Source organism: Tinamus guttatus, unplaced genomic scaffold (assembly GCF_059628265.1).
Source record: "Tinamus guttatus ecotype Peru unplaced genomic scaffold, ASM5962826v1 Tinamus_guttatus_pri_ptg000287l, whole genome shotgun sequence".
In the NCBI taxonomy this organism is placed as follows: Eukaryota; Metazoa; Chordata; class Aves; order Tinamiformes; family Tinamidae; genus Tinamus; species Tinamus guttatus.
In genome coordinates this window covers 9,931,496-9,946,080 of record NW_028288821.1, presented here as the reverse complement: position 1 = coordinate 9,946,080, position 14,585 = coordinate 9,931,496, and the positions used below count along the sequence as shown (strand labels likewise).

The window sequence follows — 14,585 nt, the reverse complement described above, 5'->3', positions numbered from 1 at the left end:
GACTGTTCCAAATAAATATCAAAACTATTTACTGTCTGTTTTGAAAGCAGGAAAAAAAACATTTTAAGTGAAAATTTTCTGTTTTATTTTAGCCTACCTGCTCATGTAATTCTGCATCTGTCACCTAATACGTGTAATGCTCCCTTCAAGGCATTTTGTTTTGAATTATTGGCTTGTTTTCATTTGTTCTAGTTAATTGATTTTTTTCCCCCTTTTTTTAATATGGATTTACTTCCAGGAGAAAGTATCTTACTTGTTTTGTTGTTCATTCCATTTTGTAAACATCTTTATAATCAAGATAGTGTGGCAATTAACTTTTTTGGTTTTGAGCTTGAAGGCTTCATACTATAATAGATATTGTCCCCACAGTACTATTACGATCTGGAAAATGTAGCTGAGCTCAGCACCGAAGTACAAAGTGACATTAAAAAAAAAAAAGTGTCAAATTTGTCACCAGTGAGAACATTATATTGTGCATGAGGCCACCCAAAGCAAGTCAGCAAGTCAGAGGAATACGATGGTCCCTAATATCAATGTTTTGTAGCTGTTGCAAAATATATGCTCTTTCATCTGTTGGACTCTAGAAGTCCGTGAATGAAAAGTAAACTCTAAGTCAAATTACACAAGAAATTACTTTAGGCTGCATTTTTGTTTCCGTTAGTTTGGAAAGCTGTTCTTTTTGTCCATTGAACAATTGGACATAGTGTTATGCTGGAGGTGAATAAAATATGAGGTAAGTTTTGAAATAACATTTCCTTTCAACAGTGTAGGTGCAGTATCTGCAACAGATGTCAATCTGTAGAAGGATGAAAAGCACCAGAGAAATACTAGGCCAGGCAGATTCTCTGTTCAGAATCTCAATCATTGATAATGCAGTAGTATGGAAATATTGGCACCTAAACCTTGTGATTTTATTTGGTGTTGCATACGTACAATGCTGATATTTCTGTCCCGTTAGCACATTTCCTGTCACCAGTGCTGCTCTTGTGCGTTGGCAGCAGCTCTTGAAGGATGTTGAGCAGTCAACCTCCCTCTGCTGCTTGGCAGCCGAGCTGGTCTATGATCTGTGTTCCTGGCAGGCTTTGCCTTCACGCTTTGCTTTGAACAAAGGTGTTCATGAAGTGGCCTCTACAGAGAGCTCTAGTGGAAACCTGTAGATCTTATGGAAGCACTTCAGAAAACTCCAACTTACTTGCTCCATCCCTATATTCTGTGAAGGGGAAAGAGAATTGAAAGGTGTGCTATCCATTTTTTTATCTATTTTTTTTTGCCTTTTATTTAATGGGCATTTCTTGTTCTGCCTATGTGCTTTTCTGTACATTACAACAGAAGGTACATATGACTCACTCTGCCTGACATAATCTTACATTATCTGCAACATGAGTAGGTGAAAAGCATTCTGTGCTGCACTTGGAAACCTCTTCCATGATCAGTGCAGGTATTTGAACTATTAGTTCATTTTTATTTATTTGTGACTTGCATTCCTATACTGACAGAAGCCTCAGCCTTATGCTACTAGCAATATACCTGGTAAAGGTATCCTCTACATAAACATTTGTTTATCAGACTGAATTATGTTTATAATCATTTACATGCTTGTTGCTGGCTTATCTGTATTGCCATATGTATAAAAATGTCATCACTTTATGCTCAGATATTTCACAATTTAAATTTGATAAGAATGAGAAGCCATCTGAAATTTTTACTTATTCAGTGATCATCCTTATATGTACTACTACTATTCATACTTTAAGAAAGCAGAAAGTACTCTGTCTTGTATTTTCTGATGGTGATAAGCTTTTTTCTCAAGACCTTCATTCCTCACATTTTGAATTTTTAAAGTGACTTACATTAGTCTACTCTAACGTGGATACAATGATAGACAACATTTGTACTTGTTTGTACAAGTGATTTTGTCACAAAGGCTCAGAGCTTTGCTACACATTTTATTGTTTTCTGTTGTTTCTAAGGAGACTTTTTTAGGGATGGTTTTGAGCTTATCTACAGTGGTAATGTGCATTCTATTATTTTTGGCTGTACTTGAAGTGACAGTGGCACTGTATGAAAATAGCAGAAGTTCAACAAAAGCTAATCTGGCTTTGAGTAGAAGTCAAACTTAAATCTAGTATGTTATAAAGATTTTCTAAATCAATTTCCATTTAAATATAAACAAAATATAATTACAAATTTAGAAGAAGATGCATAAATGCATGTTTTGTATACTTGTAAATATTCTGAAGAGGTCATCCAATGCAACTTCCTCTAGATCACTTGTCTCGGCATTAGACTAATTTTCTCTGTAATGTCTGTCACCTGATACTTCTGCAAAGCTTTGTATAATGGACAGGCACTTTAGCCCCTCACAGAGGGGTGAGAAGAACCTAAGAATCCGTCTATCACCCTCCCTCTTACCAAGGTGTTTGAAGGCTACTGAGAGATTAATTTAAACTCTCACTGAAGGCTGTGTTAGCCAACATGTTTTACTAGCTGTTGCAAAGGATGAGAAGCCCACCTGGAGCTAAGGCTGTCAGTTAATTGGTCTGTGCTCGGGGCAGTAGCTGCAGATTAAGGTTATACCTCTTCAAATGTCTTCAGCTCAGTCAGTGAGAGCACATCTGTCTCCATCCTTGCATTTTGAGCAGCTGAAGAATAGACTGTGCTTGGAAGTATTGCAGATGCCTCAATATGCGGATGGTGTGCTCTGCTTTTCATCAAGAAAGGTTTTTTTCTCTCAACAGATGTAACTGAATCTTAATTTTGTAATCAGGTTCTTGGTCTGTCAGTGAAACCGTAGACATGAGAATGACTGTATGATACCAAATGCACTGAAACTGTCATTAAAATAATCTTTCTAAATCATTGACACGAAATCAATCTAATATTTCTAAAATATTTTTTTCAATCTATAAATTGCTATATATTGAAATATACATTCCACAAATTACAACTATATTGCCATTACAGAAGTATGCTGTGAGGGGTGGATCCATCCCCACAGGAAGCTAGGACATTGACTTTAAATTTACATTCTTTTTGTCAAGTTACTTTTTTTTTTTCTGGAAATACTCACTTCTGCATGCTTATTGCTGCTTATAAAAATAGTTTACAAATTTCTCTAAGCTAATATGACGCAGAAGACTTGGAAGAAGCAGACAGATGTCCTCTCAAGCTGTCATTTTGACAAGGTGATTTTCACCCAAAGGGTGTTTTTAACCTAACTCTGTTTTAGTTATTTCTCTAGCTATATCTTCAAGAAAAAAATTTTAATGCATAGCCTTTTGAATCAAAGCAATAGGAATTCTATTTTTTTCTTTTCTCCACCTTTTGATGACTTAATTTTATGGAAAGCAGTTTTTTTTTTTTTTTTTTTTTTTTTTTTTTTTTTTTTTTGCTGTTTCCAAGTTACGCAGCTGCAATTTCTTTTGTGGTCACTGGAAGAATCCAGATTAAAATGAATTGCATTCCATTACTTGGCATAACTGAGAGATCAGAAAACTTCAGTGTGGCCAGAGATCGGAAAATGCTTTATGCAATTCCTACTTAGAGAAATACCTTAGAAATACCTCAGGGGGATTTTAAAGACCAGGTCATGGTATTTGCTGTTTTCTACTTTGTGGAGTGCCTACCCCATTTGAAATACCATTTAAATATGATTGATGTCAACAAAAAAAAACACAAATCCTGCTAAATGTTTCTCGGTGTATAGGGTTAGCAATGAACAGTTATAGAAAACCTCTCAACTCCATTCATGATTTCAAGTGACTTAGGCTGGATGAAATTGTTGTACAAGTTGAAGTAATTGTAAATTTTAAACGCTGTCCATGTTTTCAAAATATGAGTATTTACATAAGAAAAACAAAATTGAGCTGATTTTGACAGGTGAAAAGATCAGCACGTACCTTCCAGAAGAAGTGTTTACAGCAGGAACTGTAAATCCAACACGTACACTCCTCTGCACCTCATGAAAGCTCGTAGTTACATAACCACGCATTATTTCTTTTACAAATAAGCATGTTAATATATATGCAAAGGTTAACACATTCCCAGTTAATCAAATGTAAACACTCAATGAGATTAAAATCTTTGGATCCTTTGGTTTACTCTGAACTCAGTTCTATTGAAAGTTACTTCTTTAGTTAAATTTAATTAATGTAGTTTTATTAGGGATACAAGTGCAGAGATACATGAGCTGCTCCTTAGATGGAAAGAAAAATAGAACAAAATAGTAGTATCTGTAAAAAATTTGATATTTGAAGGCTCTTTTTAAAATATTAATTCAAAAAAAAATCTGTTGTCAAAATTGCTAGAATTGGTTGAATTTGACTAAGAAATTTCAGTATTGGCATGAAATTCTACTTTTGTTTTCATTAATTCATTTTTCAGGATTAGCTTTAAACTAAAGTGTTTTCTGTTTAGTTTTAAAGTAAGATTTAAACTAGATTTTAAACTGCAGATAGAAACAACTTATAGTGGGACCAGCTGTTTCATACTAACACCTCCCATTTTTTAAGTTGTAATTAGCAATATCTTCCCTTTTATGTAGTAACTAACCGTGTCATGCTTTGATTTTGGAATCTGTGGTGCAGTCAAAGCCATAACAAGTCCTGCTGGCAACTGTTTTACTCAGCTAATTGCAGACCGTATTACTGTGGCTCTTCAACTCTTCCTCTTCCTCCTCAGCTGCAGCTGGAGACCTTAGGAATATCCGTGCCTTCCTAGTGTCTCCTGCACTACACCTGCTTTGCTGGTGAGGAGTGGAGGCACAGAAGGTCCAAAGTGACTTATGAATAGAAATCTGAAATTTCATTGAAAAAACATAAACCAGTCTATTTTGTTACAGGATAGAAATTCTGTCTTTTTTTTTTTTATTTGTTTGTTTCATTTTTTAAAAAAAGCTTGAGCATCATCTTTCCTTTAGCACTTCCTAGTTTCCTTGTGGAAAGAGGACATTTTATGACTATTTTTCTGGCATCTTTCTGAATTTTCAAGGGCTGCGGCAGTCTGGGCTATAATTATACATTTATACCTAGTCTTTCCCGACTTTTATCTGATTTAACATCTGCAAAATTCTTGCCACATTGCTTCCATGTGCATATCTGTACAAGAGAGGTGAAGAAAATGAAGCCAGCTTTCTGGGAGCTGAAAAGCGTATAACAGCAATTCTGATGCAAATGTTATTTAATCAGAAACAGTTTTGCTCTTCATTATATCTGATTACCATGGCAATTAAGATCACCTTTTAACAACCAGTATGAGGATAAAAGCTAGAATGAACATCCTCAGTCCCAATTAGTATTGAATTAATTGTTTTGAAGAGGTATTAGCATCCTCCCCTAATGCCGATGAAGATAATGGAAATGAAGTTCCTTACTAGTGTTTGGTGGATATCCCTGCTTTCCTTTTTCAGATATTTTTGCATAAGTCATGCCATATATTCAAGCAGTTCATAGACTAGTATCAACAGTAATTCTATTGTGTTTTCTTGCATTCTTACACTTGAATTCTCAATTTGGCTGTTGTGGAATACCATTCAAGATGGTCCTTTTTGCTACAGTCTTTTAATGACTCTTCTAATTATGGTGTCCTTCTTGTATGTCCTTTAGTATAGAAAAAATCCCTACTAAATTTGAGGAGCATGTCACTTTTAAAATGTTAGCATCTAAACCTTACTACTTGGAATTTATATGCTGACTGGTGGTTGCATAAGCTGGTAGTAAAACACAAGCACATTTTCATTCTACAAATGGTTAGTTTCTGGTATTGGGTGCCAATGAGATAAATATTAGAATTGATCTTGAAAGTTATGGTCTCCATGTCACTTGAGTTTGCTGCGCTTGTCCTAGAATGTAGTGCTGACAGAGAAAAACCAGGTAGAGGCTTACGTTGTGCTTAAATGCAATCATCTATAGAACTAGTGTGAAATTTGATTGTTTGTCATCTTCGGAGCAATTGTGGCATGATTTCCCCTAATTTTTTAAGCTTCATTTATGTCTTTGTTTGAAGACATCTTGAAAATGGGAGAGGATTTTTTTTTTTTATTAATATGGGTCAGACTAGTTCAAGAGAGATCTATATAGATATATGCCTTTAGTGCAAGATAAAAAAAAAGAGATTAGAAATTAAAATTTAATCTCACCTATAAAAAAAATTTGTAATGGAAAATTTCTTTATGAATACTGCATGTGGAACCCTGCAAGCAAACTCGAGAAACTGCATGAGGCAATTTTTCAGGGAAAAAAGAAATTATTAGAGTCAATGAAATCAAACCTCAGAAGTATTTACAGGTAGAAAAAGAGAGAACAATTGAATACTTTTCTCTCTAAAATAGGCTTCTTGGGGATCATTTAATTAACGGTAACAAGTGTTAACTTTTAGTATAGTTTTTCTATGCGAATTCAACTTTCCCTTTGCATGTATAAATTATTACTATTTCTAACTGTGCTCATCATTGTTACTCTTCCAGGTGCCTGTACTATTTTTTATTTCAATTGCTAGGTAACATATACTTATGTAGAACTTGAAATGTTGAAAAGAATTTCTGAAATTATTAAATTAGTTCATTAGCTAGTTATTTCTGGAATGTAAGCTTATACCAGGAGTTGGGTAACAAGGAGGAGAATTGCATGTAGTATCATGAAAAGGAAGCTTATTTGATTCTTACAGGAGGTGATGATTAAGTTCTGCCTCAATTGAAAGATTTTTTTTCTTTTTTCTTTTTTTTTTTTGTAGTTATAGTGTATAATTTCCTAAAGGACAGTTAAGATACTGTCTTCACAATAATGTTTTCTGAAATAATTTAGGAGAGAATACCAAATTGATGAACCTTTTGGTACTGCAAGCTTACTATCAAATATCAAAAACAAAGTGTTTTTTTTTTTTTTTTTTTAAGAATAATGTACGTAAAGCTGAATTCAGTCATGCTCATTTGTCGATATGTATCATAGTGATATTCGCTAGTAATAAATTTCTGTAGCAAGTGATACATTTTCTAAGTGAAGTGGAAAAGTTTTAAGCTGAGTTTTAAGTGAAGTTTTAAGCTTCTCACAAAAGTTAGGGTAATGTTGGACCCCAATACCATCATTGTAGCTAAAGATAATTTAAAAGACTGATGAAGAGGCAGTGCATACTCATAAGGAAAAGTTCTGTAAGACCCTGAAGGACATTTGTTTTAATGTTAAAAGCCTATTTCTTTCAAACGTTGATATTAAATTAACTCTATGGCCTTGATTTCAGTGGTGGTTTGTTAGTATTCATGGTATATTAAGATTTTGAACTTGAAATTGCTAGTAATTGCAATGCTGTGTGTTCCACTAGGAGAAGGTTTAAAAAAAATGCTAAACATATTATACTTGATCTTTTAGAAGTGCGATATAAACAAAGGGTTTACTTTGGTTATTATTTGTATCCAGAGTAGATACACTCTGTTAAAAAGCATACTTGAATTTCTGCTTTTAATACATTGCATGATGTGCAATAAACATAAAAGTGCAAGTTTGCAAGTCCATAATTCAGACTGCGAAACTGTAGAGAAATGTAAAACTGTAGAGAAATGTTATTCAGTGTCATATTCCATAAGGTGAAAGGCATTATGTAGGAACATTTCTTCAGTATACAGACCATGCCATATACTTCTCCTTAAGCTGTACAATGTAAAAGATCCTTAGAGAGTAGCAACTGGCAAACTAAACAAACTAAAACACCTAGAGTCTAGAAATATTTTTCATTTCCACACAACCTGAATTGGGAAATGGACAGCTGTTACAGAGAAGAAATGATCTGTATATAGTATGCTGCTTTAGTCCTTCAGAGTTACCAAATTACTTTTTGGTTTGTCTGCTGCTTTTTCTGCATTCTTATAACGAGGAAAATGTCTGTGGAGTCTCTTTAAAAGAGATCAGTAATAGAAAAATCCCAGCATCCCCAAATCTATTTTTAATCAAGATGGGCTGCTTCAGGTTCTGGCACCAAAATCTGAAAATTTTCAAGACATCTATTAATATGTAAGGTTGGCTACTGCTCACAGAATTATCCAAGGACCTTGAATAATTTCAGTATGAATTGAATTAGTTCATTACTATAAATATTAAAGTAATACAGTAAAAGGAAAAAAAACATGTACATATATCTCGAAAATGTGAGAATTCTCCCAGCCCCCAAAATGACTTATGAAAGACTTATTTCTTCCTCAAATATTGGAACCGTTCAGCTATACATTTTTAAAAGAAAATGGTTTTCTAATGCTAAAAGGATTCAGGATTTTTTAATGTGTCTGACTATCTGCTGATTACCTAAATTAGAAGAACTTTAGTACAGTAACTGAAATCTAAAGCTGCAAACAGCAGTAGAGCTTTATTACTGATGTATAATTGTTCAGGTATCTTGTTCCATGCCCTTTCTTCTTTCACTTTTGGAGCTGCACGATCTTTTCCTTCCCACATAGAGGCAATGTCTTCCCATTTGTTACTAAGAAATCTGCCTTAACGCCTTTTTTTCTAAGTTTCAAGAAAATAATCCTTGCAAGGGGCGTAAGTCCATTCAGCATAAGGCCACAGAGGTAATGCCGATGCACTTCAATTAAATACGTTCCTGCTAAAGTAGACCTTGACCGTTGTGACATTTTCTGGAAATGAAAAAGTGAGTGCATTTCAAAAATTGTTTTCGATGGCCTGCCATTACAACAAAACACTGTTTTTCTCATCCTATTAACTTTGCATAAGCCTGAGATCAGGCTGTTGTAAACAAAGAGCTTAATTGGTATGTGAGCAAGGCTTCGCCGTGTTTTGTAAACTGACACGAGCTATAGGTTCACTTATCAGTCAGACTGTCCTAACTTGTTCTTCTTTAATTAAAAAGCAAATAATAGTCATGAGATTGTTTTCTACTACAAAATGATGAGGAAGACTGCTTCCTAAAGATATTTTTTATGCATGCAAAATGAATTTAGCAAATAAATAAAATGCAAATATGATGTGAGCACACAAATACCCGCTTTTCAAAAGCCACTGAAAAATGACCTTTTATAAAGAATATATTGCAATTAAAAATTCTTGTAGTAATTATGAATGGAAAATCTTTTTTTTAAGTTTCTGCAGAGCACTCATGTCAACCTTGGAAGAGCTGTGAAATGTTTTGGCCCTTCTGCTGTTGAAATTTGTCTTGTGTAAAGTATTTAAAAGTTTGAAGTGGAACAGTATAATGCAAGATGTGAAGAAAAGAATAATTTTGAAACCACTTGCAGAAGCAACATACAGGTAGTCAGGATGCATTATCAGAAGTGATATTTGGCCAGACCCTTATGAAAAAAAAAAATGAAAACTGTATTTTTTCCTTTGCTACTTTGTAGTTATTTGTTGTTGAGCCAAAACAGCCTGTAAATTGAAGTTGCTTTTATTTTTTTCTCTCTCTCTTTTGTCTCTTGGAACTTAATCTTCTGTTGTGCTTCGAAACAGGCACCACGCATATTTTACATGATGGTTCCATGTAGCCTGAAGGAATCATGTTGCCTTAGGCATTTCTCATATGAATCTACTCCCCTTCTTATCATAAAGGCTTTTTCCAGTTTTAATTACTCTCCCATGAACACAGTGACCAAACTTGTATGCTGTGTTTTAAATCAAATTTTACTTGTACATCATCAGATTTTGTTTGTCCATCTTAATTATTAGTGCAGATAGCATTCTGTGACCCCTCACACCCAATGCCATAAGTGACTGGTCAGGGTGGTCATGCACCGCTGCTCCTTGGGTCAACTCTTTATACTGAAGCTGACTAAAATTATCGGTCAGTCTGTGCTGAAGAGCTCGTGGCTTGTACCTGAGGTTATGCATGACCATTTTATTTCTATTACTTTTATCTATTGTGTTATTCCAAGAATTAGGCATGTTCTGATCTTGTGTTCTGAAAAGTTAATATTTTGCATTGTATGTCATCTGTTAGTATTCCAAATTGTCTAATTAGGGTAATAGATTAAGGACAGGACTGGGGAGATATTTCGTTGTAAGCTCTCAAGTGCTAAAGCTTCCTTCCAACCTTTTGTTGTTACTCAGTCAGCTAGATCTCTTACTAATGACCATTCTTTTTCTACCTTTCACTAATAATTTAATATGCCATTACATCGAGTGCTGAAGAGTAGATAAATGAGAGATCTTCTCTAGGCAAAGAAAGTGAAATATATCATATTACAGAAAGTATGAATTTAATCACTTATTTCTGGAAGACCTAAAGGGTTCTCCTGGTCTCATATTCTGGTGTCTTCCTGTGTCTTATTCTTTCTTTTAAAACTTATCTAAAAGACCTTGCATGCTACCAGGTGAACTCTGTTATGCTTTTTCCCACTTTTATTTTTATGTGTATATATTTGTATATACACACATATATATGTGAGTGTGTACTTTTTGTTTCCTTTAAAATAAAAATCTAGTAATCTGAAGTAGTAAATTAAGTTCTTAGACATTTGCTGGTTGTTTCCAGCTCAATTCTGAGTACTTTACATTAACCAGTCTAGCATTAATCATCCATGCTCAATTATCTATCCTGTCTTTGTTGCAGGAGTTAGTACTGTTATCTGCATTAAAGCTGATGGGAATTTTTCATCCAGGCTGATAATGTTGAGAATGCCTTCGATCTTTCACCATAGTCACCATTCTTGTCTCTCCTCAACCTTCTTTACATTCAAGTCTTCAATTTGAATGTAAAGTAGTAATATTTTACAGTAGTATTTACTACAGTTTATCAAAGATCTCTTCTTTTAAATCAGCACTGTAATTTGAGTTGTAGATTTTAAGAACTTCATGTAACATAATAAACTTTAAAAAATCTGATTAGTTTTTTCAGTGATCAATTCATCTATCTATTTATTTTGTAAACTAAATTTTTTTTTTCATTTTGTCACTATCATTGAGAATGATCACAAGCAGTTTCCTATGGCTAGGAAAACTCTGGGACCTGTGAGAGGATGAGTCTTATTGTAACCACCGAAAAATGTGCCTGCTTTCAAAATTGACTGCATATACTAAAATAATACTATTGTGAAATACAAATGAAGGCAAGATAGGCTTGTAAAAACCACATAAATTAATGATTATGAAAAATGTCAGTCTTTCCAGCTGCATTTAATATCTATTGAGAATCTGTCTTCTTGCTAAGCCTAATCAAGGCTTTAGAGAGCTAGTCATAAGATGAACAAGACCTTGCAAAGCGTTTTGTGCATACATGAGTATGCTTGCTGTCTCCATGTAAATTTTGGGATCAACTTGGGAAAGAAAGAATGAGGGGAGAGAATGACTTGTGCCTGGTCAAATACCCATTCTTGTGTGCGGTGGCAGATATCTGTAAGAGAAATAGGAGTTTGCATTTTATTTCCAGTGACCTGTTGGAAAGTTTCTGTTGGAAATTAGTTTCTCAGTTTAGAAACTTGTTTTGACTCTTATTTGATTTGTGCCTACATATTGCTGTGGGAAGTATAAAAACAAAAACAGCAAGTGAAAAAGATAGCTGTAAATACTGAAATACCTCAGCCGGAACAGTTGGGAAGGGCTGAAATTTCTGTTGAGTATTTTTTTATACTGAAATAAAAAAACTATTTTTAAAAAATTTCAATAATTTTATTGGAATTCTTTGTCCAGTTGCAATTTAATTGTCTGAGAGCTTTGATTAAGATGCAATATTGAGGTCTGTTATATTGTAAGTTTTATTTTGAGGAGCTAAAATCTTTGTATTGTGCTCCATTGTTTCCTTGATTCATGTCTCTCTTTGTATTGTATCTTTTGGAATTCCAAAAATACGGCGTTTAAACATTAAAAAAAAAAAAAAAATCAATAGAATAGCATACTTGGCAGAAAAGACTTGGAAAGCTGCAGAAGCGTTTGTGAATTATTTAAGGAATTGTGTCTTTTTACATAAATTCTGCCAGCTCAATTTTTAATTAACGTTGAAAGATGTAATTTTTCTAAGCATAAAATATTCCAAAATGTTAACTACCTCTCTATGTACTACAATCATAGTTACTACTCATTAAATTTTTCAGACTAACTTGGAGTGTATTAACTTGGTCACAGTGTAGTCACAGATACTTGATTTAGAAAACACATTTAATGCAAAACCAAAAATAAATTGATGAATAAACATATGTAAACATAAGGAACACAGCAAAATAATTATGGGTATGCTTTAGACCAGATTCTGTTGCTGTGTATTTGAGTGTGAAGCTAGAGAACATAATTTTGCTAATTCTTCATGAGCTTTAAAGTATTTTTTATTTTTGCCTTTTTTTCTAGTTTTTAGATGAAATCTAATTATAGCTGATACTTTGTTGCTTTTGCTCTGCCCACTTTTATGTTACCCGGAAGATAATTTTATAATATGTTGCTTATTAAACATCAGTGTACTTTAAACCATTATATATACCTTAAATTTTCAAAGCAGTTCTGTTGATGGTCATCATGTAGAAATCTGAACCAAACACTGTTTTACAGTTGCATGTGGTCCAATAAATACTAATACATCAATCTAAGTTCTCCATTATGTTAAAAATCTGCTGTTTAACTTGGACAGTTGAGGGTTGGATTTCTCAAATGTCGCTTAAGCCTCCTACATTTTTTGTGAGTCAGAAAGAAGTGCTTTACCAAAATGCAAGTCTTCTGCATAAAGTAATTATCATCCCACTCTGGGGAAATTTATATTAACTTGGAGTCCCAGTGATGCGAATAAAATGTCCGCCTCCCACCTCTTGAGTCTGGTCTATATTTAACTTTGTTACGTAGGTATGTGAGCAGAACAAGAATCATTCATCAATGTTTTTGTAATGTATTGCAGTACTTTAGCCTCTGTTTCTTGTATTGCTGCATGCTTTTATCAGCTGTTTATTAAGAGAACAGACTGAAACACAAACCAAGTTAAAGCCTTAAGTAGAGAAAAAGTATTATTTCTACTCATCTTTGCATAATGCACTCTAGATTCTGGCAGTTTAAGGGCTGCAAGTTAGCTGGCATTTGGAGGAAAAAAATGAGAGAGGGATTTATCAGAAATATTATTTGGCTTCAAGCAATGTGATGCCATTGACTTCCACTGAAGGCTTTTTTTTTCCCCCCTTCTTTCTCCTTACCTTAACTGAAGAAGATCCATGGTATAAGGGTATACACGTGGGTTATGTGGGTATACATGTAACATATGCAACCAGGAAAAAGTAATAATGTAAAGTAATAATGAAAGAAAATAAATGTTTTAAGAATTTAAGACATCCTAAAAGTAGGAGACAATGTCTAAAATTTGTTTTGTTACTGTAACTGTACCTTTCAGCTTCATCAGACTTTCCATGTGTATTGATTTTAAATAATAAAAAAGGACCTGCTTCTACTCCAGGAAAGGCCTAGAAATGTTAACAGTGAAGAAGCAGTCACTCTTCAGGAGCTGTCTGTCTGCGTACTGAAGATGTCGTTAATAATGCACAAGATAACATCTCTAAGTTGAAAGAATAGTAGAATTGGCATCAATTTTGTTTAAAAGAGCATCATACACGAAGTAGAGATAACTGAAGAACTGACAGCATCCATTATATTAAAACCTATATGTCTCTTATTTGGAAGTGTTATGTAAATCTTAATCAACTTTTACCCCCTCCCCATCCAGTTGCACTGAAATTAATTTTATTTTTTTCCTATTTCCAGAGGGTGATGAGACGGGAGTAATGGATAATCTGCTTGAGGCCTTGCAGTCGGGAGCAGCATTCAGGGATCGCAGGAAACGAACACCAAGAAGCCAAGGTAAGTAGAACCTCTGCCCTGAACTGGGTGGGAAAAAGTATTAAAAGTGTGAAAGCAAAAGCTGTTTTGCCAAGACTTGTAACAGTTTTTGCTGAAAGTTGGTCACTGAGCCACTGTGAAATCTCAGCGGGCTGTTTCTTCACTATTTCTTACCTGATAGCAGCATCTTCAGTTAACTATGAACTCCAAAAATAATGTAACAAGAGTTCCTGCTGTGTTTGAAATAGTATTTAAAAACATCACTGCAGTGCGAATACGTGTGCGTTTATCTTAATCTTTAAAAATGTAAGTATAATTAGTTTGGTGTAAATGCTACTGTGAAAAACATAAGCTTCTTAACACCAGTAAGAATTTAGCCTTTTGCAAACACTGGCTGTGACAGGTTCTGGCGTGGTTAGAAACTATGTTGTGCGTAGTCATAAAAGCCAAATTACAATGAAGTAGCTTCATTTTCTTGAGGCAACAGCGTTGTACAGTTGTAGTCTGAACAATTACTGCTTCCTGCGTGTTTGGTTTTGGTGAGAAAATTTGAGAAGGGGATAAGCAACTGCAGCACTTCTGCTCTTGGCTTTCTTGTTCCATTTTAATGTCACTTATATACAAATTGTAAATGGCACTATTGTGGCTTAACTTTTTTTAAAGCGCAAAGTACCATGATATTAGTATGCTGTTATTAGTAGTGTTTTCTAAATTTTCACTTAAAATGTATCTTGCAGAAAAAGCTTTTGAAAATTATAGCTGTTTGACATAAAATCATATGCTTATATGTCAAGTATATGCAGCTGAAGATTTGAAAAGAGAGTATCTTATTTTATGAAATAGTCA

At 34.1% G+C, this 14,585-nt stretch overlaps 1 protein-coding gene across 1 annotated transcript in view; it reads left to right on the top strand.

Moving 5' to 3' along the window:
- DIAPH2 (diaphanous related formin 2) overlaps window positions 1-14,585 on the top strand; it is a 206,860-nt gene that overhangs the window by 134,360 nt on the left and 57,915 nt on the right. The window contains exon 27 of the mRNA XM_088527588.1: window positions 13,665-13,760. Coding sequence (XP_088383714.1) covers window positions 13,665-13,760 — 96 coding nt within the window. The remainder of the gene's footprint in view (window positions 1-13,664; window positions 13,761-14,585) is intronic.